Genomic DNA, 24,763 nt, shown 5'->3' with positions numbered 1-24,763 from the left:
AGACGGGGCAGGGAGGGCCCCCCTTTCACCCTCACTCCCCTGCTCTATGCTGGACGGCTCCTCCTTCCATGGCTGGTTGGCGCTGCTCCTCAGAGGAGCCAAGGATTTCGCAGGTGGCCTGATGGGGTCCAGGTCTGCTTCCACCAGTGCGCCCAGGGGCAGGTCTGTGTGGAGTGGACCTGTATTTGTGTGTGCGCTTGGAAAAGAAAGGGTCTCACATGTCTGCAGGATCCTGTGTGTGCGATGGGTGGGAGCCAGCAGTGACCGTCCACTGAACTAGTGACCGTATGACCCATGACTGCGACCCACACCTGAACCCTGGTCGTGGTCACAGACGGAGCCAAGCTCTCCATCTCCCTGAGCCCTGACCCGGTGCGTGTTCACACACAATGACGCATGTGTCAAGCTTGCAGGGCTGTCTCCTCTTCCAAACACACGCAATAGTCAAGGATGCACCATGCTCCTCTGGGAAAGAATGAGTCAGAGGCTTCCTCCCACAGTGCAGACCCTCCACCGGCCTCACCCCGTTACACACACACACACACACACACACACACACACACACAAGGGCTCGACTTCCACACTGGAGGCATCAGCTCATGCTCTATGAACAGTGGGTCCTGACAGCCCCTGGAGTCCCCCTCGCCCCAGGAGCCTGTTATGTAACCGGATTCCATCCTCTCGGCCCAAAGACACCAGGTCACCCACTCCTGAACCTCATTGCTCAGAACCTTCCACCATACCCCGCACCATCCTGGCCAGGGACATTGAGGGTCTGGGGAGCATGGGTATTAGTGGGGGAAAGGGAGGTCCTTGCAGAGTTCCCAAATGTTCAGGACAGATGGGGGGGTGGATGGAAGAAGTGTGGATGGATGGATGGATGGATGGATGGATGGATGGATGGATGAGGGGTGGGGGGATGGATGGATGGATGGATGGTGGGGGGATGGATGGATGGATGGATGGTGGATGGATGGATGGATGGATGGATGAGGGGTGGATGGATGGATGGATGGATGGATGGTGGGGGGATGGATGGATGGATGGATGAAGGATGAGTGGGATGGGTGGGGGACGATGGGTGGGGGATGGAGGATGGGGTGGGTGAGTACATGATCGGCCGTGAAAGGTTGGGCTGGTGAGTGACAGGGTTGTTGAAGGTCAGGAGCACGGCCTGGGAATTAAGTTCTGTGGTTCTGAAAGGACAGCTCCCTGGGTCTCCCACTTACGGGAAGTTGCAAATGTTTTGCAGTCTCCTTTTTAAAAACGAACCCAGAGTTACATGGGGTATAAAAGTCAGAGCTGGCAAGATCGTCAGAGATCGTCTGCTCTGCCTCACTTGAAAGTGGTGCAACTGAGGCCCAGCATGGGGGTGTTAGTATAGACTAGGCTGGTGGCCAGACAACCTCCACTGTGCTCCTCCTGCTGTGCCAGTGTTTGGGGGCGGGGCCTCGGGAGGGCTCCAGGAAGGGCAGGGTTCCATGCCCACCACATAATGTGCTCCTGGATCTCCCCATGTGTCCACCATAAAGGCTCTGAGAAGTCCCGCAGCAGGCCCCTGTTCACCCAGGCTGGGAGTTTCCCTGACTAGTGGGCTCTCAGCATTCTTACTCTCTGACACTGGGACAGCTGGCACAGGGTGTGGTGTGTGAAGGGTGGTGTTCCTGCACATTCTGTGAGCCCCTTTCTGGAAGCCTGACTCCCCACCAGGCACCTTTAGATCCGCCTGGTTTGTTCACACAAGCCTTCTCAGTGTGGCTGAGAAGACAGGCCCTGAGTGCTCTCCAACAAGCCCAGGGGCACCCGGCTGCAGCTGTTCTGGGAGACGCTCTGGACCCAGGCCCAGCCCCCTCCCTGGGGCTCCTGCTCAAGTACACATCCTGGTCCCTTTAAGAGCCTTGCCCCCCATCCTTGGTCTCCTTGGAGAGGGCAGTGAAGGGGCTGGCCAAGGGGGGTGAGCGGAAGGGAGACTTGGCCGAGTCCCCAGGCTGCTGTCAGCGGCCGGTTCCCAGCCCGATCTCTCCCACGCCGGCTGGTCCCTGATGGAGGCAGGGACCGGAGGGGGACGGGCCCAAACAGAAAGCCCGTTCAGTGAGCTTTGGGAGGACGTGCTCTGCTTCCCCCCACCTGGGGGGGAGCCAGGGCTGGGGGAGGGGTGAGTAATGATGCTGGAGACGAGGTCACCTACCCATCCTAGACACTTCCCTTCTCCCTGGCACCCCTCCCTTCTCTGACTTACTCCCATTATGTCCCTGGGGGGCTGCAGGGCTGGCAGAGGCCTGCTGGGGACCTGCCCTCTCCTTAAGGGGCTTCTGAGCGAGGCCTGCCTGTCTCCTTGCAGGGTGTGAGAGCTGAAGGGAACAGACAGGATAAAAGGTCAGGGCCACAGGTACTGCTGTGCTCTGAACCTGGGGTGGGGCAATGAGTGTCCCCTGTCCTGCCCTCCACCAGCTGGATCACTCGGACCTGTCTGCCCCTGGCCCCTGTGCCCTCTTCTCCTCTGGCCCGAACTCCACCTGCTCAAGGAGACCTTCCTGCCCGTTCTCCTGCACCCCCACCCCTGGTTACGTCTTCCCAGTTTCGACCCAGTTTGTGGGAAGTACTCAGATCTGTGTGTTCCCTGTTTCCACTCTCCCGGGCAGAATGTGAGCCCGCCCGAGGGCAGGGCCTGGGTCCACACCTGGCACACAGTGAGCCCTCAGGACGTGAACAGAGATCTCTGGGAAGCACCCCAGCTGAGGGGCCCTAGCTCTGTCCATGCTGCCTATGGAAGCCGCAGCCTCAGTTTTCTCGGCTGTGTGATGGGACAAGATGAGTGCCCACCATCTCCCAGTGTAGGAAGGTGCCACACAGCCCCTGACCCCCACCTGGCTCCCACAGGCCACTCAGAGGATGGGGCTGTCAGTGCAGGCCCAGAGTTGTCCCCCCCCACCCTGCTGCCCTTCCCCTCCTGCTCCCTCCCCTGCTCTCCTGTTTGCTAGAAAAAGCTGCTACTTGGCCTGTGACAGCCCTGGTGAAGCATGTCTGAGGAGGGGGCTTCCACAGTGAAGGGGGGTCGGTGTCCTGTGCCAGGAGTACAGTGCAGGTGTCACAGACAGAAACTTGAGGCTCTACATGTGTTGGTGTAGCAGGGGGAGTCTTGGTGTGGGGAGTTTTCCTGGATGGAGGGTCAGGGCACATGAGCCTCCCACTGGGCTGTGTCCAGCTGTGTGTGGTCCCTGGACCTTTTCACCTCTGTGGGCTCCCCCATGTCTGGGTGTCCCTGTGGGTGGCTGGCTGTGTGCTGAGATCGCCAGGCAGTGCCAGGAAGTGGGGGAGGGGGGCGGTGTAGTTACGAGCTCAGCCAGTGTGTGCTTTGGTATATATGGAGGGGGTACATGTGGGGACAGAGCAGGGCACACTTGGAAAGGACCTGGGCCTGGCTGGCACACAGCGGTGCTTCAGAGTGCCCCTGCCAGGGGGTTCACCCGTCCATCCATTTGTCCATCCATTTGCGATGTACCAGAGCTCTGTGCATTCATGGCGAAGCTCTGCCATGTCGAGCACTAGCCATGCCTGGTACTTTGGCTCTGCTTCATCCTCCCAGGAGGAGCGATCAGTAGTGGGCTGCCTCCTGCCCAAAACTGTATCTGTTTCAGCAGGGATGCACAGCTGGCTCATGGGCCTGAGCCCAGGTTGAACGATCCTGCACTGCCCACCAGGCTCCTTCACTCAGATGGCCCCAGTGACCTTGAAGAGGCATGGGAGGGCAGGGCGTGGCTGCAGGGATCTGAGTCACAGGGATATGCCTGGAAGGCATGCCGGGAGCCCTCCTTGCTCACAATACTTGCTTCCCTCTGCCAGGTGTGCCGTTACTTGTTTCCCACCGTATAAAAGTCTTCATCTAGGCCCCAAGTCCCCAGGCAGCTTTGTGCCCTTGCTGGTGGTTGGGAGGACTGGACTAGCTGTCCTCAGCTCTGCCCGGAGCCAACGGGGACATGGGCGGGCTGGGGGTGGGGTGGACTCAGGGAGGACTTCCAGGTTGGCAGGGAGGGCAGTGTGATCGTGGGTGTCCAGACTCCTTTCTTGGCTTTGGTACAGAGGCAACCGGAAGCAGGGGGATGGTGGAATGACCTTAAGGCCACTGAGGTGACTGGGACTTGGAGAGTAAGGTGAACTGGGAGATGCCTGGAGGGTGGGCAGGTGTAATGGACAAGGGTGATGGTGTGGCTGCCTGAGTTCCCTCATCACGGCTGATGGAGATGGTGGTGAGACCTCCTCCTAGACGGGCTGTGCCTGTACAGTGCCTTGGACATGGCAGGTGCTGAGTAAATGCTTGTTGATGATGGTGGTAGTGGTGTGCTGTTGCTACTAGCAATGGTGGGAACAATAGTGGTGTTGATGATATTGAGGGTGTTGGTGGTGGTGATGGTCGTATTACTGACTGTTATAGATGATGGTGGTAGTGGTGTTAGTGACAATCCTGACGGTAGTGACGTGGTGGTAATGGTATTGCTGGTGGTGCTGGTGGTGCTGGTGGTACCAGCATGATTGTGTCATTCTTGATGATGCTGACAGTGACGTGATGGCACTGTAGATAATGATGGTGTCACTCTTGACGGCGGTGGTGGTGGTGATGGTGGTGGTGATGCTGCTGACAGGATTGGTTACGGTGATGATGGCGGGGGTGTTGACAGCATAATGGAAGTGGTGATGATAGTATTGTTGATGTTAATGGTGTTGTTATTGAAGTTGGTGGTGGTTTCGGTGACAGTTATAGAGGTGGAGGTGTGGTGACAGTCAAAGTGGTGTTGCTGGTGGGCTCAGCTCTTAGGGGACCTGAGGCCCCCTCCCCATGGTAACCAGGACACACTCATGGCTCAGTTAATGAGCCAGACTGCAGCAGACTTGACGTGACACCAGCCACCATAGAGGAGAGGACCGCAGGGGAGAGCAGAGGGAAGAGCCTGGAGGAGACAAGGTTGGGCTGGCTGTGATTGGTGGTGAAGTTGGGGGTCTGCTAGAACCAGGGGCGTGTCCATGGGGGTGCCCAGTGCCCAGCACAGGGGCTGGCACAGGCAGGCCAGGGAGGCACTTGCTGAGTGAATGAGTGAGCATACCAGCCAGACCCCCCAGCTGTACCAGTGGGTATGGGTGTTGGGGCAGTGGCCGCTCGATGGGTGGGAATGAGTGACAGCCAGGCAGAGCTGGGCTGGAGGTGCACCAGGCGAAGTTCTGAGCGAGGGGCAAAGGGCTCGGGTAGGATCCCTGGGTGTGGGTCTCTGAGCTGGGAGGAGCCAGCAGGTGAACTGACATCAGTAGGACCCCAGCCCTCCGAGGCCACATCACTTCCTTATGGGGCCGGGGAGCCCAGGCTCTCACCCTCTCCAACAGTGCCCGTCTGCCTGGCAGTCTGCCCTGGGCCTCTGTGGCCTTGCCCAGTCGGGTGGGGTGGGACAGAAGAAGAGCGGCTGGACCCCGGGGAGGGCCAGGTTTCCAGTCCTGGCACAGGCCTGAGGCTGAAAGCCCTGACCCAGAGTGTGGCCAGCGCCGGGAGCCAGGAGTAAGAGATTGGCATCTTGGATTGTGGGCATATGAGAAGCCCTGGCGGTCCCGGCCACAGACCCAGGGATGCTGAGCGAGGCTCAGGCGCTGGCAGCACTGGGAAGGACACAGGCCTGAGGGGCATGGGTCTCACCTGGCAGCTCCGTCAGGCAGGTGCCCATCCCCCAGGATCCCCTGGTCACAGGCATCGCTCCCAGGCCCTGAACCAAGAGAGGATGGAGCTGCTCCAGGCCAGGCCCTGGGGAAGCTGACATGGCCTGCCTGGGGGGTTCTCATAAACTGGTGACCAGATGGGCTGGGCATGGAGAGAGAGGCTGAGGGCTTCCTGGAGGCGGCAGTCACTCTGGAGAGCCCTGAAGGATGAGGCTGAGTCAGAGGACAGGAGGTCAGGAGGAGAGGCAGGAGCGGTGCCTGTGTTCTGGGTCACCTGTGTGTCCATCGGAGATTGTCTGTGCAGACGGGGTTGCCATGGCCACGGGGGCTGGGAGTCCCGATGAGCTCCGGCTGCTGGGTGAGGTAGCACCCGGGGAGGGGAGCCCAGCGCAGCAGCAGGGCACGGTCTCTGGCGGGGTCAGATGCAGTACTCAGGGACTCGTGGGTTATCTGGGCAGGCTCCCTGGAGGAGGAGACCCAACACCAGCCTTGATCTATGGCTCAGAAGTCAATAGGCAGCGGTGTGAGGTGGGCACTCCCAATGAGTGAAGCATAATTTAGTGGAACTTGGACCTGGGATGGTTGGTTTAGGGAACACAAGTGGAGGCCAACCCACCAAGGGTCATGAAGGACAGGCTGAGATGTTTTGAGGTCTCCTAGAAGCCCTTCCCTGCAGACACCTTGCCCACTCCCTGTTCCCCCATTGGGGAGCGCTCTGCCCACTCCAGCTTCTTTCTGGTGTGTAGGAGGACACTTATGAGTCATTCACACTCCAGTGCGAATTAGCCCATCAAACCCCAAGGGACCCTGGTGGGTATAGTCCCATAATAGCACCTGCTTTGTGGGGGAATGCAGAAGGCATGGCTCAGTGGCTGGGCGGGGGCTGTCGGTGGGCCCTGTGTGACTGGGCCCTGCCATGGGCACTGTGGTCTTCCTGAACAACGTGTGGGTGAGGATTTGAGCCCACCACACCGGGGCAGCAGCTCAGCACCAAGTGGCCAGGAGGGATTTGTGCCCAGGGCGAGTACAGGCCTCAGCTGCCCAGTTCCCTTTCTAGGGCTGGGCTGGGTGAGCATTGTCTGGGCACTGGCCAGGTGGCAGGAGGGCAGAGGTGCTGAAAGGCTGAGCCTCCTCCCAGGGCCTCCCAGGGTCCTTGGCTCCCACCCTTCTGGTGCCTTCGGTAAGCTGCCTGAGAAGGGGTGGGGCCCAGGCCCGCTCCCCTCTAACCATCCAGTGATGGGCACTAGGCTGCCTTCTCTGAGCCACTCTCACTGGGGACATGGGGCCAAGGCTGTGGCACTGCAGTGGGTGACGAGGTGGTGGTCTGCGCCAGGCCAGGAGCAGTTGGATGGGGGCTGCAGGGAGCTGCGACTCACAGCCTGAATGTGGCCCGAGGGGGTGGAGAGGTGAGGTCCGGAAGGGGGGGCCTGTCCCCAGGGACCCTGTGGGTCCTTGAGCATGGCCTCTGCTCTGAACGAAGAAGGAGCTGTGGGAGGGTCTTGAGCAGAGGATGACGTGGCCTGGCATGTTTCAAATGCTGGCAGTGGCATTGTGTGGAGGGTGAGTGGAGGCTAGCAAGGCAGTGGCCTCGGTGGCCAGGGGAATGCTGGCGGGGGTCCCACCAGGCTGGTGGCCACGGCTTGGACTCTCAGTGTATTTCAAAAGGAAGGCCCCTCAGATTTGCTGATGGGTCAGCTGTCCGTGTGAGAGGGAGGAAAGGGGGAGACCTTGAGGTTGCTGGTAGGCAGTGGGAGCTTAGAAGGGCAGAGGGGGCTGCTGCTAAGTCTTGGCTGAGCACCCCACCCCCACTGGTGTGCTGGCAGCTGGTGAGCAAGCCAGGCCCAGTCCTGCCCTCCCAGGGGAGAACGCAGAGCAGGACCTGGAAACCATGAGCAGAACATACCCGTGGTAGAAGAACCAGGCAGGAGACCACAGGACTCACAGAGGGTGGAGGCTACGGATCAGGACGGCAGGAGCCTGGGAGCTAACTGTGGCCTGTGGCCAAGGAGGTGGAGCCAGCCAGGCCAGGCCCAGCAGGTCAGCTGGTCTGACAGGGGAGGCACCGCTCTGTCCTAAGAGCTCTGATCTGACGAGGGAGGCATGGCCCAGCCCTTAGCGCCCTCTCTCAGAGAGGGGACACTGCCCTGCCCTGGGAGCTCTGGTCTGATGGGGATGGCATAGCTCTGCTCTGGAAGCCCCGGGGAAATCTGGAATGTGAGGGGCCCAGGTCCCCCCTCAACATCCCCTGAACTCAGGCAGCGAGGGACTTCTGCTCTAACCCTCAGGCACCCTGCCCTCCTGGTTTTGGGAGGTGACACTATCCCAGCTCCCCTCACCGTGGATCTAGTGAAGGAGAAGCAGGTGTCACTGACCCAGATTCCTCAGGCCTGGGCCCGGGCGATGGGGGCTGGCTCCATGACCCAGATATTCCAAGTTTGTGAAGCTCAGACAAGCGGTGGCAAGTGGTCTCCCACGTGTGGAGCGGTCACTGCGCAAGAAGAGGAAATGGCCTGTCTGTGTTGCAGAGATGGGAACAGGTGTTTCCTGCAGCAGGGAGAATTTTGGTCACATGTGGGGAAAGACTTCCAGATGTTGTGGGTAGAACTGGGTGTGTCCTATGGTCTTGTTGGAAGGAAGGCTGAGAATTCCCTGGCTGATCCCAGGTGACGGTGTTCCTAGGACACAGGCAAAGGTCGTCAGGTCAGGGACCACCCATCCCCATGTCCTACTCAAGGCCAAGCCCTGGCTGACGTCAAGTGCAGTACAGAAGGCTCAGCGACCCCGCTGTGAAACCTCCACTGACCGAGTGCTTTTCCTGGCTTGGGATGGGGCCTTGGGCAGGTCACCCCTCTGCCTGGGCTGGTCTCAGCTTGAGGGTCTTTCTCAGATCTGTTCTTCAGAGTCCAGTGGTTCAGATGTTATAGGCCTGGCGGCGGGGAGGGGTATAGTCAGGTGAAAACTGGAACCCTGGCCCTCTTGCTATCTTGCTGTGTGGCCTTGGGCAATCTCCCCACCTCTCTGAGTCTCAGTTTCTTTATCTACACAGTTGAGCTGAGGGTTATTGCGAATATTAAATAATAAAAAGCCCAGGAAGAGGTTTCGTATTGAGGTGGGGGAAGAGGCAAGGAGAGGGCCCCCGTGCCTGTGCCACATGTCAGGAGCCTGAGCATTCTCCCGATACAAGCCACCAAGAGGACCCTGGTGTCAGGAGAGGCTGAGGCCAGGGAGCCTGCACTGCAGTCCTGCAGGATCTGGGTGAGCCCCACCCCCAGGTCCAGGCAGCTTCGAGAGTGACCAGCAGCTGCCCACCTCCTGGGCTGTCAGCCTGGCCAGCTGGTCCTCTGGACCGGGGCAGGTGCCTCCTCATGCCCTCTATAGCCTGAGGCTGCAGAGGCAGGCCCTAGCCAGACCTCTCAGCAGAGTGGGTAGCCACCCTCACGCTCCCCTCCCCTGGGAGACTGATAAGCTAATTAGTGCCCACAGCAGGAGCCCTGTGGGGCCAGCCACCGGCCTAGGCTGGCATTCTCCCAGGTGGTGGCCGGCAGCTGTCTGCCTGGCGCCCTGCAGACCCGCCAGTGCTGGCTGGGAACCTGCCAGGCTGCTGGTCCTAGCCAGCCTGTGCCCCTCACCCCCTGGGCCCGAGGGTGCTGTCCCCTCCCCGTCTTCCCAGCAGCCCTCAGGCAGGCAGGAGACCTGGGTTCTTGTTCCTCTCGCCACTCAGAGGAGGTGGGTGGAGGCAGTGTTCATGCCTGGATCGTTAGCAGAGCTGAGATTTGAACCCAGGACCAGCTGGCCACAGAGGCCTGCTCTTAAGAGCAGCCATCGCCAATGTCAACAATAGGCTGGTCAACTTGGGAGAGAGAGGGATTCTGTGTCCAGCCGGGAATGGCCTGAAGGACTGTCTGGGAACGTACTGTTCTGGCCTGTGCTGCGTTGGCCTCCTGGTGTGTGGTCGGCGGCTTGTACATGCAGGGCTGCAGGTGAATGCACACCCAGTGTGAGGACAGGGCACTCCCAGTGGGAGGGAGGGACGGAGGGTGGTGGTGGGCGCCGCATGGCTCTGCAGAATGAAGTGAGACGGCAAGCGGGGCGTGCCCGGGGCGGCCGAGTGAGGCCTTGATAAACCTCTGGCCCACGGTGCAGGAAGGACCAGGCTGGACCAGGGGTGCCACTGGGAGCTCCAGGACCCCCCAGTCCTTACCTGTTCCTTTCACCGCCCAGGTCTTGTTTCTGGTTCTGTGGTTAATGCTGTTTTCCCTTCTCCTGAGGAAGGGAGGAAGGGAGGGAGGGAGGAAGGAGGGAAGGAGGGAAGGAAAGGGAGAAGGGGTCTCTGCTGGGGGTTTAATAGGCTTGGACCTTCGTTCCACTCTGTGCTGGGGACACACAGCCTGCGGGGTGGCAGACTGGGGCCTGGGGCACACAGGCAGCAGGGCCCCTGGCCTCCACCCCAGTGGCCCTTCCCTGCCTCTGCTGTGTGGCCAGGCACACCTCAGCTCCTCCCAGGCCTCCCAGGAGAGCAGAGGCTGGAAGGCTCAGGCAGAGATGTCCCCTAGCCCCCCAGGGAGCCAGAGGCAGAAGCCTCTGTGGCTAATGCCAACTTCTGCTTTCTTTTTTATGCAGAAAAATGGATGAGCTTCAAGCCCCCCAAACCCTGGACCCCATGAACTCAGGGCACACTGCCCATGAGAGGGACATACCCTCCTCTCACTGCACTTCAGAGATGAGCAGACAGACTGGAGGGTGGAGGGGCTTCCGGGGTCACAGAGCCTGAGCCCTGCAGAACCTGGCTACCTCCTGGGCTTTGAAGCAGCTTTGCCTTGCTATCACCTTGGGCATGTCTTGCCCCACCCCACCCCCACCTCAGTTTTCCTCCTCTGTGAAATGGGGCAGGTCTTTCCCCATGGGAGGACAATCAAGAGAGAGAAAAGCAGATAGGAGGGTGTTTGGCTTGGCCCAGAATGTGTCCCTTCTCCCCTGGAGCCTGAAGCTCAGAGATTGTGTAACATAAATTCAACGGAAACCACGCGGGGCCTCTCAGATACCAGGAACTGGCATCGAACATTCCCAAAGATGCTAACACGCACGCGTGCATGCACGTACTGTGCTGAGCCTTTAATGGGTGTCTGACCCCCTCCCCATTTTAGAGATGAGGAAACTAAAACTGGTGTGAGGGATTAGGTAAGTTCCCAAGGTGAACAGCGAGGAGGTAGCCAAGGCTGGTGGTTTGCAAACCCAGGTGATGGCAAAGATAACAGTCTGTGTGTGCGGTCTTGGGTCACAGCTCCTCTGGGCAGGGCACTGGGCAGGCAGCAGCCCAGCCTCCAGCCCACCTTTGACACAGAGGGGTCGCGATGGGGGAGGTGAGCCGAGGGCTCTGGAAGGTACCTTGCAGCTCCATCACCCTTGGCCCAGGAATGGGTGAAACTTTAGCATGGGGCAGGCCTGGGAAGACCCTTGCTCCAGACACCTGAGATTTTCTCCTGAGGCCCTGGGGCAGGTGCCAGTTCAGAAGGGGGCCACTCCTGCTGGGGCTGGTGATGGGCAGTTTCAGCCTTGTCTTCAGGCAGCCTGGGGGCCCCCCACAGCCGGCAGGCCCAGCGCCCTGTGGTGAGCACGCCGTGGACCCCCGCAGGCTGAAGGGAGGCAGGCCCAGCCCAGGGCTGGACATTCCCATGTTCCTGGATGTGGGGGCTGGCCGTGAAAGGTGGGGGGACTTGGATCGGCAAGGACGGGTTTGCAAGCCGTTCAGCCCAGGGTCCCTGAGACCCTCAGGAGCCCTTGTGTTTCAGTGGAAAGCGCAATCACGGGCCTATAGACAGCAGGAGGGACCTGGGTCACAGCCGCGGGGGGCTTGCTGACTGCTTCCCGTCTGGGAAGGGCAGACTGTTCCTGTCCCAGGAGAGGAGCAGCAGACCCCAGGGGCGGCAAGGCCTGGGGGAGGTGGATGTTGGGGATGGGAGGGTCCCAAGATCACCAAAGGGAGCGCCCTGGATGTGGGGCCAAGGGGCACAGCCACCCCTCCCCTGCTCCAGCGCCCCCGGCAGCCGTGCCCCCCCAACCCTGTCCAAGTGCGCCCAGCGCCACCCCCGCAGCCTGGCTGGCCGCCCCCTCGGCTCCAGGCGGCGCTGGGGCGGTGCGGCGGGCGGGGCGCTCTCTGGCTCGGCCCGCGCTCCCGCGAGTCGCTCTCCCGTGGCTCCGCGGCGGCGGCCATGGGGCGCGGGGCTCCAGGGGCCGGCGGCGGGGCGGGCGCGCGGCCGTGGGCGCAGGTGCAGGTGCGCGGCAGGGACGGGACCCGAGGCGGGGACGGGCGGGGCGGGGGCCGCCGCTCACGCTGCCCTGTCTCCCCCAGACCCTCCTCCCCCGCCCCCCCACAGCTCGGGCCCTGGTCGTGGCGTGGCTGCCGCACGGTGCCCCTCGACGCCCTCCGGACGCGCTGCCTCTGTGACCGGCTCTCCACCTTCGCCATCTTAGCCCAGCTCAGCGCCGACGCGGTGAGACCCCGGCGGGATGCGAGGGCGGGAGGGGGCGCAGAGGGGGCTTCCGGACGGACAGTCGCCTCCGGGCCGGCGCGCGCACAGAGGGCGGAACTGGCGACTAGCTGGGAGGGGTCGGTGTGCCCGGCAGGCCCCGGGGCCTGGCCACAGGGCCTGGGCCTCTGGAGAGGGTGGGTGAGAGCTGAGTGGGTGGCAATGTGGGGTTGGGGACTGGCGGGCGGAACCGGGCTGGGACCCCAGGAATGACTGATGGGTGAGTCTCTCCCTCTCTCCTTGGGGGCCTGGGACTTGGAGGGAGCTGGTCCTCAGAGGAGCCAGGCAGGCTGGGCCCCAGGCTCTCCCGGCTGGGGGAGGGCAGTGCCTGGCAGAGCCTGGCAGACCCTTTCATTTGCTTGGGGTCCCTGTCAGCGGGTGGCAGGGTTCTGGCCTGTCCGGGAGAAGGGGCCATAAGCTGCTACCTCTTTCTGAGCCCTTTCCCACCCCCCCTGTGGACCCCGGCCTGTGGAGGCGGCTGTGTCCCAGGTCGGAGACTTGGAGGGGCCTGGGTGCTGAGTCTGGCCCAGGTCCACAGGCTCCCCAGGAAGGCCCCATATCTCAGGGGCCTCCTTTTTTGTTCCCTGATTCTTGTGGGGGCTGCCAGTTTCTATGGCAACGGCATGTGGGGCCAGCTGGCTGGCTGGAGCCCTGGGTGCTGAGCCAGGCCCACTGGGGCTGGTGGGCTCTCTTGCCCATCCAGGCTGCACTCACCGGTCAAGAAGGCCCAGGCCCCAATCACTGGTCTCCTCCAGGATGGAAGAGCTGGGGTCTTTGCTCACTAAGCCCCTCTGCCCAGGCCTGGTGTGGGCAGCAGACACGGAGGACAGACTGGGGAGAGGGACATGGCTTTCCTGGGTGCTTGGGGTGCTGGCTGGAGTGGTACAGCTCTCCTGTCACGGAACCCCAGGTTCAATGTGAAAGATGGCTCCAGGCCTCTCTGAGAACGTTCTGCCCACCCTCTTCTCCTTTGGGATATGGGTAGGGAGGCGATATTGTCAGCTGGGGTCCCCTGCAGGGTCAGAGCTGGACAGGACTTTAGAGCTAATTGACACTAAACCTCTCTGTTGACAGGCAGGGAAACTGAGGCTTGAGTAGGGGGCTTTACCCAAGGCCTTAAGGGGAATCTGGATGGACAGGGATCTGTGGTCTTGGCCCTGGTCCAGTGTGCCCTCCCCCATCAGGCTGTCTCGGTGACAGGCTGTCCCTGCTGATCTTGCTGGTTCTGGGGGCAGGGCCATCCTGGGGGCTCCCTGAAAGAGGCGGCTTTTTGCGTAGATGGTCATTGGCACTAAAGCAGCAGGCTCCACTGTACAGGGGCACAGCCAATGGGGCGGGGGCTTCCTGGTTCCACCCAGAGGCCCGAGCAAGCCAGGCAGGGCCCCCCGCAGGTCCCTGGGTGTGAGGAGGACCAGGGCAGGGACGGCCTCTGCAGTGGGGTGCGTGCCCCAGCTCCCTTTTCCCCATGTCCCTTACACACGGTGACCCTGGGCTGGCCTCAGTCCCTCTGTGCCTCAGTTTCTTCCCCTGTGCAGTGTAAATGGTCCTGTGCTGCTCTGGGTAGCAGTGAGGAATAAAGCAGCTGGTGGGGGCAGCAGGGCACTCCTGGAGCAGGGCCCGAGCATCCAGCAGGCAACACCTTTCTCCCGGGCAGGGGCCGAGCTCATGCAGGCCTGGCGTGGAGAGCGTGCTGGGTGAGAGGCAGTGCATGGGAGTGTGTGGGGGGGGAAGGCTGTGCTGGTGAAACTCCACGAGTGAAGGGACTTGATGCCAAGGGGGGCTTTCTAGGAAAAGCCGACCTGTGCCAGGTGCCTGCAAGGCCGAGCAGCAAGGCCGCACTGCACAGGGGAGGGACAGAAAGAATGCAGGGCTTTGCTCAGTGAAGGGTGTGAGGCGCTGTGTGGCAGGAGAGTCAGGGGGGCTTGTGGCATCAACATGACCTGCCATGTCGGCGTATACGAACAGGGGACATGGGCAGTGGGTCCGGCACCCCGTCCCCATATTCCAGAAGACGCAGCTGAGGCCTGGGGTATAGGAGCTTCCAGCGCCCTCAGAGCCACCCCTGCCATGGGACTGAGAGCAGACTGCCTGGCTGCTCTGAGCCTCAGTTTCCTCCTCTGTAAGATGGCGTAGTAGTCAGCTCTCCCAGATTCTGTGACCCCTTCAAGGGCGTGGGTGTGAGCTCAGAGCGAGAGTGCGGAAGGACCCAGGGTGGGCAGGCCACCTGCCATGCGGCCCATCATTGCCTTCCTCTGGCCCCAGTGACAGGTGACCCCACAGATGCTGGGCAAAGATGAGACGGCTGTCACGCAGCCCACTGTACTAGTGACCCCTCTGAGTGCCTGGGGCTGAAGCCTGTGCTGGACTTCAGGCCTGCCCTCTAGGGCCCCGGGGTCTGATGGGAGAAGCAGACGTGTCTTCAGACAGGCCTGGGGCAGCCTCGGCTGGGGACAGGCAGGTGCTATGCTCCCAGGGCACCCTTCCCTCCTGGGGGGTTATTTGGGAGATGTGCACGAGGAGGAGATTTGGAGTGGGGCCCTGAGGGTGAGCAGGAGTTCACCAGCCACGCTTAGTGGGGAGGAGTGACAAAGGGCCAGAAGCAAATAGGAGAGGGGGTGGGGCTCAGGGGGCAGGCCCGGGTACAGAAGAGCTTGACCTGTACCCCAAGGGCAGTGGGAAGCTAGGTGGCTGGGAGGTGAGGGAGGATGGTGATGGGATTGGGGGGACCTGAAGGGACCCCGGCAGGAGTGAGGGCAGAGTAGCCCAGTGGCAAGTGGGGTGGTGGCAGAGGTGAGCTGGGCTGGGCGTGGGGAAGGACGGGGTGGTGTCTGCGTCTGCTGCAGGGGTTGCACGGTGCATTGGGTGTGAGAATTTAGGTCTGAGCAGGCGGAGGCTACAGGCATCCTAGGGTCTGGAGTGGCTTCGAGGGACGGGGGTCCAGAACAAGGGCCCCAGAGATGGTGGTAATGATGGGATGCTGCGGTCACACCCCCGGAGCAGAGCGGGCTGCGCTAGATCTCAGGCGGGGGCGTGCAGTGAAGAGGCAAGACGGAGGCGCCAGAGCGTCAGATCATGGCTGTGCCCCTGCTGGCGTGCTCTGAGTCACACCTGCGAGGGGGACGGTGCCACCTGCCTCAGAGCTGTGGTGGGGATTGAACGAGGTGAGCTATTCACAGCACAGGACACAGCCTGGCATGGAGTAAACAGTCTGTATGCACAGGTGTTGTTAGTGTTGTTTCTGTGAAGTGCCTGAAACTGTTACTAGTCTGACCATGGTTGGGGCTCAGCGAGTGACCAGGATTGGGACTCAGCCTGTGACCAGGGTCAGGGCTCAGCCTGTGACCAGGGTCAGGGCTCAACCTGTGACCGGGATCAGGGCTCAGCCTGTGAGCAGGGTCAGGGCTCAGCCTGTGACCAGGGTCAGGGCTCAGCCTATGCTGTAGTCAGGGCTTATTTCTGTGGGTAGCTGTGAGCCATGGTTGGTGTTGGAGCAATACCAGGACAAAGGTGGTGCTATAGGAAGGAAATCAGTGTTCAGGGTGCATAAGTACGTAGACTCTTTGGGAGAAGACTGGAAGTAGGGAGTTGGCATGGTAGAACTGACATAACTATGTAAACAAAAACAAAAGCCCTGGGTGGCCGGGGACGATACCCTAGAGGGGCTCAGTACAAGGTGCTGGGGCAGAGACACAAGGGAGGGCCCCTGTGAGGTGGTGACATCTCAGCTGAGAGAAGCAGCAGCCGTGTGAAGGTCAGGGGAAGAGCGCTGGGCAGAGAGAGCAGCATGTGCAAAGGCCCGGGAGCAGCACTGAGCTTGGCAAGGGAGCTGGTCTCCTGCAGGAGGTCGCCTGCGTCTGCCTGCTCTGTGTCAGTTGGGTCAGTCTCTCGCCCCGGAGGACTCCAGTCCAGCCCTCCCAACAAGGCCTGGAGTTTGCTGATAGCCCTGCCCACCTATTCTGTGACCTGTCTCCTCTCCACATGGTCCAGAACCTGCCAGACCAGAAGTGTCAGGAGTGACAGAGAGGAGGGCTGGGTGGGCAGGTGGGATTGCTGATGGGTGTGTGACTGCCAGGCCTAATGAGGGCAGGTGGAAGCAGATGGCCTTGGAGCTCGGGCCGGAGCCAGCCATGGAGCCGGCGTGAGCCACTTACTCGGCTACCCGTGACCCGTGTGGCTGGTTGTGGGCCAGCCCAGTGTCCTAGAAACGTTTGCTGGGGTCACCCTGCCCCCCACCTGTCCCTCTAGCCTCCTCCCTGCCCTGGTCCTCAGGGTCTCCATGGGTCAGTGATGTGGTGATGGGACTTTGATCCCTCTGGGCCCCTGCCTTGGGGTCTGAGCTCTGTGGGGACAGTGGCACTTTCCCCTCCTCACTCACAGAGTGCAGTCTGGAACAACTGCCGTGGGCAAGGCCACCGGCTCACCTGGGGTAATCAGGGTCTGCTAGGAGGAGGCTTCCCAGCTGAGCCTCATGGGTCAGAAGTGGCATTCCTGCGACAGTGAGAGCACATGTACCAGCAAGCACAAGGCCCGGCGGGGCGCCAGGGCGGGGGGCATGGCGTGGCGTGTGTGTGCCAGGCATGCACGCCTGCAGCACTGGAGCTGGCGCCCCAGCTGGGCCGCCTCATGCCTCACTTTGACCTGGGAGAGGAGAGGGAGCAGCGGGAGAGGACATGGAACAGTCCTGAAGGGAAGAAGCAAGTGGGGAATCACAGCAGGGCCTCTGGTCCCCCTCCACACTGGCGCTGGCAGGAGCTCAGAGGTCACACCCATGCCCGGTATGGTGTGGCCAGGGCCCGAGGCTTCCCAACAGGCTGGGAGCCGATGAGAGGCCAGCAGACGGCCAAGCCTTATGGGGGCAAGAGACCAAAGGTGCCATGGGTAGTGGTGGAGGCGACACTTGTGTGCTGGCAGGCGGGAGGACAGGCTGATGCTGGGTGCCTCGGGGACTCAGTCCTCCCTCCTGCACCCTCGTCCTCCCTGCCTGGGGGTGGCAACTAGGACAGCCAATAGCGCCCCGAGGGTGGGGCTCTAAGGTTTCCTCCCACACACAAGTTCAGGGCCAGCCAGGCCCAGAGCCGGGGTGCTGGCCGTGGTCCTGAGCCCCTTTCCCTGGGGCCTGCCGGTTCCCCCGTGTGGAAACACAGACATTTGTCTTGCTCCTTGGCCATGACCCCAGGAGCAGGAAGGTGTCAGCTTCCTGGTGGGGAACTGTAAGAAGCCCCTCCTCCTCCGGCCATGCTTTCCCCACCATCTCCCCGACTCCTCTTTCCTGGAGCCAGGCTGCAGCAGGCTGGGGAGGAGCCACAGAGCTAGTCTGCAGTCCCAACTTGTCTGGGTTCTGGGTGCAGCTGGGCCCCGATCTTCATCAACCAGGACATGCTGTTCTCCTGCCATGTGCCCTCCTGCAGGCCCAGGGCACTAGTACAGCGTGGCCCCCGACGTGGCCTGTGGGTCATGCAGTCACACAGGATGAGCACATGGGTCGTAAGCAGGGGCCAGAGGCACTAGCTGTATAACAGCTGGGAAGGTGTCCCAGGCAGAGGGAATGGGTGCTGCTGCACAGGCCGTGAGGTGGGAGCAAGAAGGCAGGCCAGGCCCAGGGGCCTTCACAAAGCCAGGAGGGCATTTGGACACTGCTTAGGACGCGGAGGCTGGGGGGCAGGGCTGGAAGGGAGGGGACCTCGGGTGGCATTTTATAAAATTCTTTGACTGCTGCTTGGAGAAGAGCTTGAGGGGGCTGGGCCCAGAGGGGCAGAGGGCAGAGGCCCTGCCCCTGCCCGGGGTCTCGTCTGCACGTCTGCCCAGCCCCTGCCCGCCTCACTCTGTTCTCTCCCCTGGACTCGCCAGAACATGGAGAAGGTGGCCGTGCCGTCGGTGACGCTCATCGTGGGCTGCGGCGTGTCGTCCCTGACCTTGCTCATGCTCATCATCATCTACGTCTCCGTGTGGAGGTGGGTGTCCTGGAGCGGCGGGCGGGCGCTGGTCCGGGGCGGCCGGTGCTTCCCAGGAAGGAGACAGCAGGGTCCTGTCTCACTCCTCCTCCTCTGAGGGTGCCATGGGGGGGGTGGCCCAGAGTCCCCTTCCTTCTCTCCTTCCCAGCCAGCAGCACCTGTCACCTGAGTCCCCACCCTCCCCTGCCCATCCATCACTGATGGATCCCATGGATGGATCACAGCTCTCCCACCTCTCCCTCTGCCACCCCTCACCCCTCCACCCCCCACACACACCCCTACTGCCTGCTGCCTGTTCCAGGTTCCTGACTGACGGCTGCTCCAGGGACAGTGATGGGGGTGCATTGCAGGGGGCGGGGGGACACGGGCACATACCTGCTGCTCCTTCCTCACACTGGGACCATACTTCCTCCTGCCCTCTAAACGCTTTCCCTGGCAGATGCCAGCCAAGCCTGCTCCCCAGCTCAGCACCCTGCCCTTGAGCACTGGGGCCCCCAAGACCTGACATCTCTGTCTGTACTGTCACCTGGACATGCAAGGCCATGGCCTTCCCGGAGCCCAAGGTCAGGTTGCAGGTTGGGAACCTTCACTCGCTCCCCTGCCTCGCACTCACTGCCCCCAGGCCCTGAGTGCTGTCTGTCTGGTTTTGGCCTGTGGGGTGTAGGGCAGTGCAGGGGCGAGGCATGCCATGAGGACTCCTGTCTGAGCTGGTCACCAGCCTTGGGTGAGGGACCTATGTGCGCAGGTGCGGGTCTGAGCTAGGCCCAGGCGCCCACAGATGTGTGTGAGAGCGTGTGAATGCAGGCACGGGCTGTCTCCCTGCCCACAGTGCCCCACTTTGAGCCCCACTGAGCAGAGGTTTGGGACAGGGAGGGTGAAGTCAAGGTCAGCCGCCTACCCAGCAGCTGCCCGGCGGGCCCGGCCAGGACTCCCAGTGTGTCTGACTCCGTGGGCAGTGCAACATCAGCCAATAATTGAACTGACACCACACCCTGAGGCCAGCAAGGAGAGGTCAGTGTGGCCAGTGGGAGGGGCCACCTGCGCTTTCCTGGTGACTGGGTGCCCATGAGCAGCGGGCCTCTGTCCTGCCCTAGGGTGGAGGTGCAAGAGGGTCAGCATCCAGGGCCCCTCCCACTGGGCCCACATGCCCCCCGACCCTCAGGGAACAAGTTTGGCCCTGGGCTTAGCCCTTTTTTTGAGGCCTCAGTTTCCCCAGACCTCTGGGGAAGGGGCACGGGGCAGCCCTCTCAGCTCTGCCATGCTGCGGCTCTGACATTCTTGTCCACGGTTTGCAAAGTGCCTCCTTCCTGCGCTCTGCTGGCCATCACTGCCCTTGTGAGCTGCAGTCAGGACCCCACTCCAATGGTCCCCGTCAGGAAGTGGAGACCTAGAGGGGACATGACCCACCCCCATCACAGGCCACATCAGGCCCCAGGTTCTTTCTTGGACCCTCAGGCCACCTGCCTGGATCTCAGCCCCCACAGGCCTCTGGGGTGCTGTGTTGGGAAACGGGAGCAGAGGGATAGTGGCTGACACTTTGTGTCCGAGCTCTTGAATTTCGGCCAGCCCTGAGCAGCAGGCTGTTACCCCCAATCCATCTCAGAGAGGGAAAAACAGACACAAGGGTTGGGTCAGTTGCCCAGGGTTACACAGCCACAGGCTCTGCAGCCCCCACTCAGGACCACTCCACATTCTTGCCTCAAAGTCAGGATCAGACCTGGAGGGTGGGCCTTGGGAGACGGGTGCTGCTGGGGTGAAAGCTAGGAGCAGGCAGACAGTGAGACCCCAAGAATGAGCTGTGTCTGGGGGGAGGAGTGACAGGGAGAGGATCTTACATGACAAGGAGAAGCATTTTTAAGGATGAGTCATCCCCAGCAGGAGGGGGCAGCTGTGCTCAGTGACTCCACAGGGCTCTCCCTGGCACCTGACTGTTGGAATTTGGTATGCAGTGGAGTGGAAGTGGAGATGGCGGTGGTGGTGACGGTGATGGCGATGGTGGTGGTGACAGTGATGGTGGTGATGGTTGTGGTGGATGTGGTGATGGTGGTGGTGATGGCGATGGTGGTGGTGGGGGTGGTGGGGGTGGTGGTGGGAATGGTGATGATGGTGGCAGCAGTGTTTGTGGGGAGAAAGTGGCGCCCTGGTTTGGTGCGGCCACAGCAGCCCAGTTCTTGTGAAGTGAGGCCCTCTTGGGCACTGACCACGGGCCTCCCACCCTCTCCCACAGGTACATCCGCTCAGAGCGGTCCGTCATCCTCATTAACTTCTGCTTGTCCATCATCTCCTCCAACGCCCTCATCCTCATCGGGCAGACCCAAACCCGCAACAAGGTAGGTGCCTCACACACATCCCAGTGTCCCCGGGTGGGGTTGGTGGTGGTGGTGACGGTGATGACCCCGGCAGAGACCTGGACCCTGGGTCCCCAGGAAGCTTAGGGAGGAGGAGACCAGACTGCCTGGAGTTCTTGGCTCCTCCTCTGGCCACGGCAACCATGTGGCTCCGGCCCGAGGGAAGCTGTCCCCTTGCCAGGATGGCAGGGTGGGAAGGGGGACTGGGTGTCTGGTCTCCAGCTGGACTGGCAGTTTGGGATGAGCCAGCTGAAGGCCTTGTCCCCAGCCCACGGTTGGGCACCAGGCTCTGTCTGACCTTGTCTGGGCCTTGCCACATGGCCCTGCAGATGACCTGCCCTCCCTGGGCCTCGGGGTCACCACCTACCAAACAGGTGGGCTTGCACTGGGGCTCTTGAGTGGGCTCCTGGCCAGCATTTGGTGCACGTATGAAGGGGTGGTGAGGAGGTGTGTCTGTGCCTGGCAGTTCGTGGGCAGGGTCCCGCAAGCACCCACCGGGGGCTGAGGTGTTTCATAGCCCACCTTGGGTTGTTTCCTGCCTGGGGATTTGTCCTGCTCATTGCCATGGTTACTGGGCCTCTCACCTGGGCAGTCGCGGGGCCCGAGGAGCGGGAGCCTGCCCAGCTTCCCCACCCGCCCACCTGCCCACCCAGGTGGTGTGCACGTTGGTGGCCGCCTTCCTGCATTTCTTCTTCCTGTCCTCCTTCTGCTGGGTGCTCACCGAGGCCTGGCAGTCCTACATGGCCGTGACAGGCCACCTCCGGAACCGCCTCATCCGAAAGCGCTTCCTCTGCCTGGGCTGGGGTGAGTGGCCGCCCACCCTGGCCTCTGGGCGCTGTCCAGGCCCAGCTGCTCGTCCCTGCCCCTTGCGTCCCCTCCCCTCTCCCCCCCGCTCCGTCCCTGGTGTCTGCCCTTCCACTGGATTGCCAGATAGATTACTAATGCCAACTTCAGTTTGAATTTCAGGTAGTGAATAACTTTTCCGTGTAAGTACATCCTAGTCAACGTTTGGGATATACTTACACCAAAAAATGTTTCATTCTTTATCTGAAATTCAAAGGTGACTGGATGTCCTGTGTTTTCCTTGCTAACCTGGCAGCCCTGCCCCTAGTTCTGTGGGTCATCATGCCTGTCCACCTCCTGTCCCTTCTCACATGCTCAATGTCACCCTCTGTTCGGGGGCTTCAAAGTCACATCCCTGGCAACCCTGCCCCCCTCCCGCGTGGCTGGAGGGAGGCGGGGGGTGGGCAGGGTCTTGGACGGTGGGGGACCAACTCCCCCTCCTTGTGGTCCTTCCCTAGGGCTCCCTGCACTGGTCGTGGCCATTTCCGTGGGATTTACCAAGGCCAAAGGGTACAGCACCATGAACTAGTGAGTTGGGGCCGGGTGGGGGGAATGGGGGAGGCCCTGGGAGGTGAGGGCTGGCTGGGCCCCCATCTCACAGAAGAGAAAGCCAAAGCTGGGAGAGGAGCTGGACACCAGGCCCCTCCCCGCAGCCAGCTCTTCCCCGCAGTAGGCAGCGGAACCAAGAGAGGTGGTCTTGGGGAGCCTCCCAGCTTGTCCTTGGACAGACCAGTTAACCTCTCAGAGCCCCAGTTTCCCCATCTGTTAGGGTGTCCACCCCTGCACCAATGGGACTGTGGGGAAACCCTGAGGTGGGCAGTGCAGGGGAGAGCCTCTTTCCCAGATGAAGTCACTGAGGTCCTGAAGCATCAGTGGGCCAGGGCCATGGGCCTTGAATGCCAAGCCAGGAAGCTTGGGGCTCTCCTAGCCGTAGTGTGACCTCCCACGCTGCGGGGGGGAAACAAGGCCTGCAGGGCCGTGGGTACAGGGATGCGGAAGAAGGGGGCAGGTGGGAGAGGCAGGAGGAGGGGCTGGTCCTGGCTGCTCAGGCTTGGCTCACTGTGGAGCCCCGAGGGGACAGGACGTGGCCACGCCCTGGGCAGTGGGAGGCAGTGGACACAAATGAGGAACCCAGTTACTGGAAGCCCCAGTGGGGTGAGTGCTGGGAGGCTCACGGGTGGATCAGGGGTCATTGAAGGGTTCTGAAGCATGGAAAGAAGTTCGTTAGGCAGCACGGAGTGGAACACTCGGGACAGAAGGAACAGCACGTGAAGTGTGCAGAGTCCTCCCTGAGCTCAAGGCTCCTGTGGGCCACTGTGGGTGGTGCCCAGGAGATTCCGGGAAGTTTGGGGTGAGGAAGGGCCAGGCTGGGGACCCTGCGCCGTGTTTGGGTATCATGTCAGGAAGAAGGGTCTGTGTGTGAGATGGGGGAGTAAGTGTCTAGGAGGACGGGACAGGCAGGCCTGGGTAGGGGACAGTCGGGGAGGGGGCTGGCAGGGCACCTGGCCCTCTGCTATGCGGTTCTGTGTAGGGGCTCCCCTACTCTGGACCTGCTCCTCCATCTGTAATTGGGGGTGACAGTGCCACCTGGAGCCCCTGAGGGCTCTGAAGCTAAGGATGAGCATGCAGGTCCGGCATGCCGGAGGCACTGTGCACCTGCTGGGTTCCTCCCGCCCTTCTCAGCGTCTCCCCTGCCTGGCCGCTAACCTACCGCTCTCCGTCCCCAGCTGCTGGCTCTCCCTGGAGGGGGGACTGCTATATGCCTTCGTGGGACCAGCCGCGGCCGTCGTGCTGGTATGGACCCCACCCAGTGGTCCTGGGCCGGGGCTTGGGCTGCACCTACTGCCCCATCAGGTCTCCCCGGCCACCAGGGCATGGGCGGCACCCTCAGTCCCCTGACTTGCCCTCGACCTGCGGAGGTGCAGAGGCTGGGCTGAGGTAGCCACCTCTTGTTTCTGTGAGCACAGCTTGCCTGATTCTTGGGCACTGGCTGTGTACCTGCCAGATCTGTGTGCATTTGCCAAGAGAGTGGGTGAGTGGGGACAGGTGGACAGATGGAAGACTGGGGCAGCAGGGAGTGTGGGCTAGGCCTGGGCAGTGGGCTGTCAGAGCCAGAGGCTGGGTGGGCCTCCAGCCGTCACCCCCTGGAGGAAGGAAGCACCTCCCCTTACCTGACCCTCTGATTTTTTTTCCTCACACCCTTGCTCCTCTGAATGCCCTTTTGGTGAGGGACGAGGGACAGCCCCATGTGGCACCAGGGCCATTGTCCATGGGTTATAGATGAGCAGGAGAGGCTGGGGGCCTACCTGGCTTGGAGCCCATCTCACCCTCCTTCCTACCCCAGGAGAGGGCATCAGACACTGTCTTGCTGCTACAGAGTTCTCTGAACAGGGCCATGCCACCTTGTGGGAGCACCCAAGCTCGGGCACAGGCTAGACGTGGCTGAGGAAAGTGCAGCCCTGGGCATCCAGGGGGAGGCTGAGTCCATAGGAGACGAGTTGGGGGAGCCTGGGGTGGGTTGGTGGAGGCGGTGAGCAGCATCTGTGAGCAGGCCCAGGCCCCTCCCCACAGCCCAGCCTGGCTCCCAGCCCCTTTATTCCTGGAAGGCACAGGCAGGGAGAGGCTGCGTGCTGGGCTTGTCAATGCAGCAAGTCAATGGCCAGGGCCATTGAAGGGCAGGCGCCCCAGAACGAGTGGGAGACAGGAGCCCTGTCCCACCCATGGCCCTTCCTGGACTGCATCTGGAGGATGGGCTGGTCCTGACCCACTATGGGACCCCCGCCCTGGAGCCCCACTGGAAGTGGGGATGTGCAGCTACAGAAAGGCTGAACACAGAGCCTGCTGCAGGCAGGGTGGAGCGGCTGATATCCTGCCCTCTTCTGCCCTGGCCATGACAGAAAAGAAGGTTGCCGGGAAATTCGCCTCCACCCAGATTGGCCGAAGAGCATTTGGTGCCCATGCCCTGGGAACTTTGTGTTCCCAGGGCCCGGGCAGCCACAATGTGTGGAGTCAGCCTCCCTGGAGTCTGGGCCCAGGTCCCAGGATCCACAGAGTCCCAGGGTCCCCGAGCCACAGGAGCTCAGCTGGGGTCAGGCAGCCCCTCTGCAGGGTAGGAGCAAAGGGGAGGGCATTCAGAGGAGCAAGGGTGTGAGCTGGCCCCCCACCACCACCAGCAGGAGGCCAAAGGAGAGGGGAGACCCCAGGGTCTCCAGGGCTGTAGAGGGAGCTGACGAAGGCGCCCTGGTGACACTTCTCTCTCAGGTGGTAGCTGGGCAGCAGCCTGAGAGACTTGTCCTAGCACTAAGAAACGGGCCAGGGGCTGTCAGGAAAGACGCCTGGTGGCAGGACTGGTCCTGAATTAAGGTCTGTAAAGGGCTGCCCAGGACAGAGAGCACGG

At 61.8% G+C, this 24,763-nt stretch overlaps 1 protein-coding gene across 4 annotated transcripts in view; it reads left to right on the top strand.

The window, feature by feature from the left end:
* Window positions 1-24,763, top strand: part of ADGRB1 (adhesion G protein-coupled receptor B1) — a 74,860-nt gene that overhangs the window by 35,521 nt on the left and 14,576 nt on the right. For 2 of the 4 annotated variants that reach the window (XM_074317055.1, XM_074317054.1), the window contains exons 1-7: window positions 11,813-11,969; window positions 12,047-12,188; window positions 18,072-18,175; window positions 20,403-20,505; window positions 21,177-21,327; window positions 21,825-21,894; window positions 23,094-23,160. In XM_074317055.1, the coding sequence (XP_074173156.1) occupies window positions 18,075-18,175; window positions 20,403-20,505; window positions 21,177-21,327; window positions 21,825-21,894; window positions 23,094-23,160 (492 nt within the window). In that variant the 5' untranslated portion in view covers window positions 11,813-11,969; window positions 12,047-12,188; window positions 18,072-18,074. Of the gene's footprint in view, window positions 1-11,812; window positions 11,970-12,046; window positions 12,189-18,071; window positions 18,176-20,402; window positions 20,506-21,176; window positions 21,328-21,824; window positions 21,895-23,093; window positions 23,161-24,763 lie in introns of those variants that run through there. The other 2 variants (XM_074317052.1, XM_074317053.1) reach the window with 1 other exon arrangement.

Source organism: Rhinolophus sinicus, linkage group LG12 (assembly GCF_036562045.2).
Source record: "Rhinolophus sinicus isolate RSC01 linkage group LG12, ASM3656204v1, whole genome shotgun sequence".
NCBI classification, from domain to species: Eukaryota; Metazoa; Chordata; class Mammalia; order Chiroptera; family Rhinolophidae; genus Rhinolophus; species Rhinolophus sinicus.
This window is presented reverse-complemented; position numbering and strand designations above follow the sequence as displayed.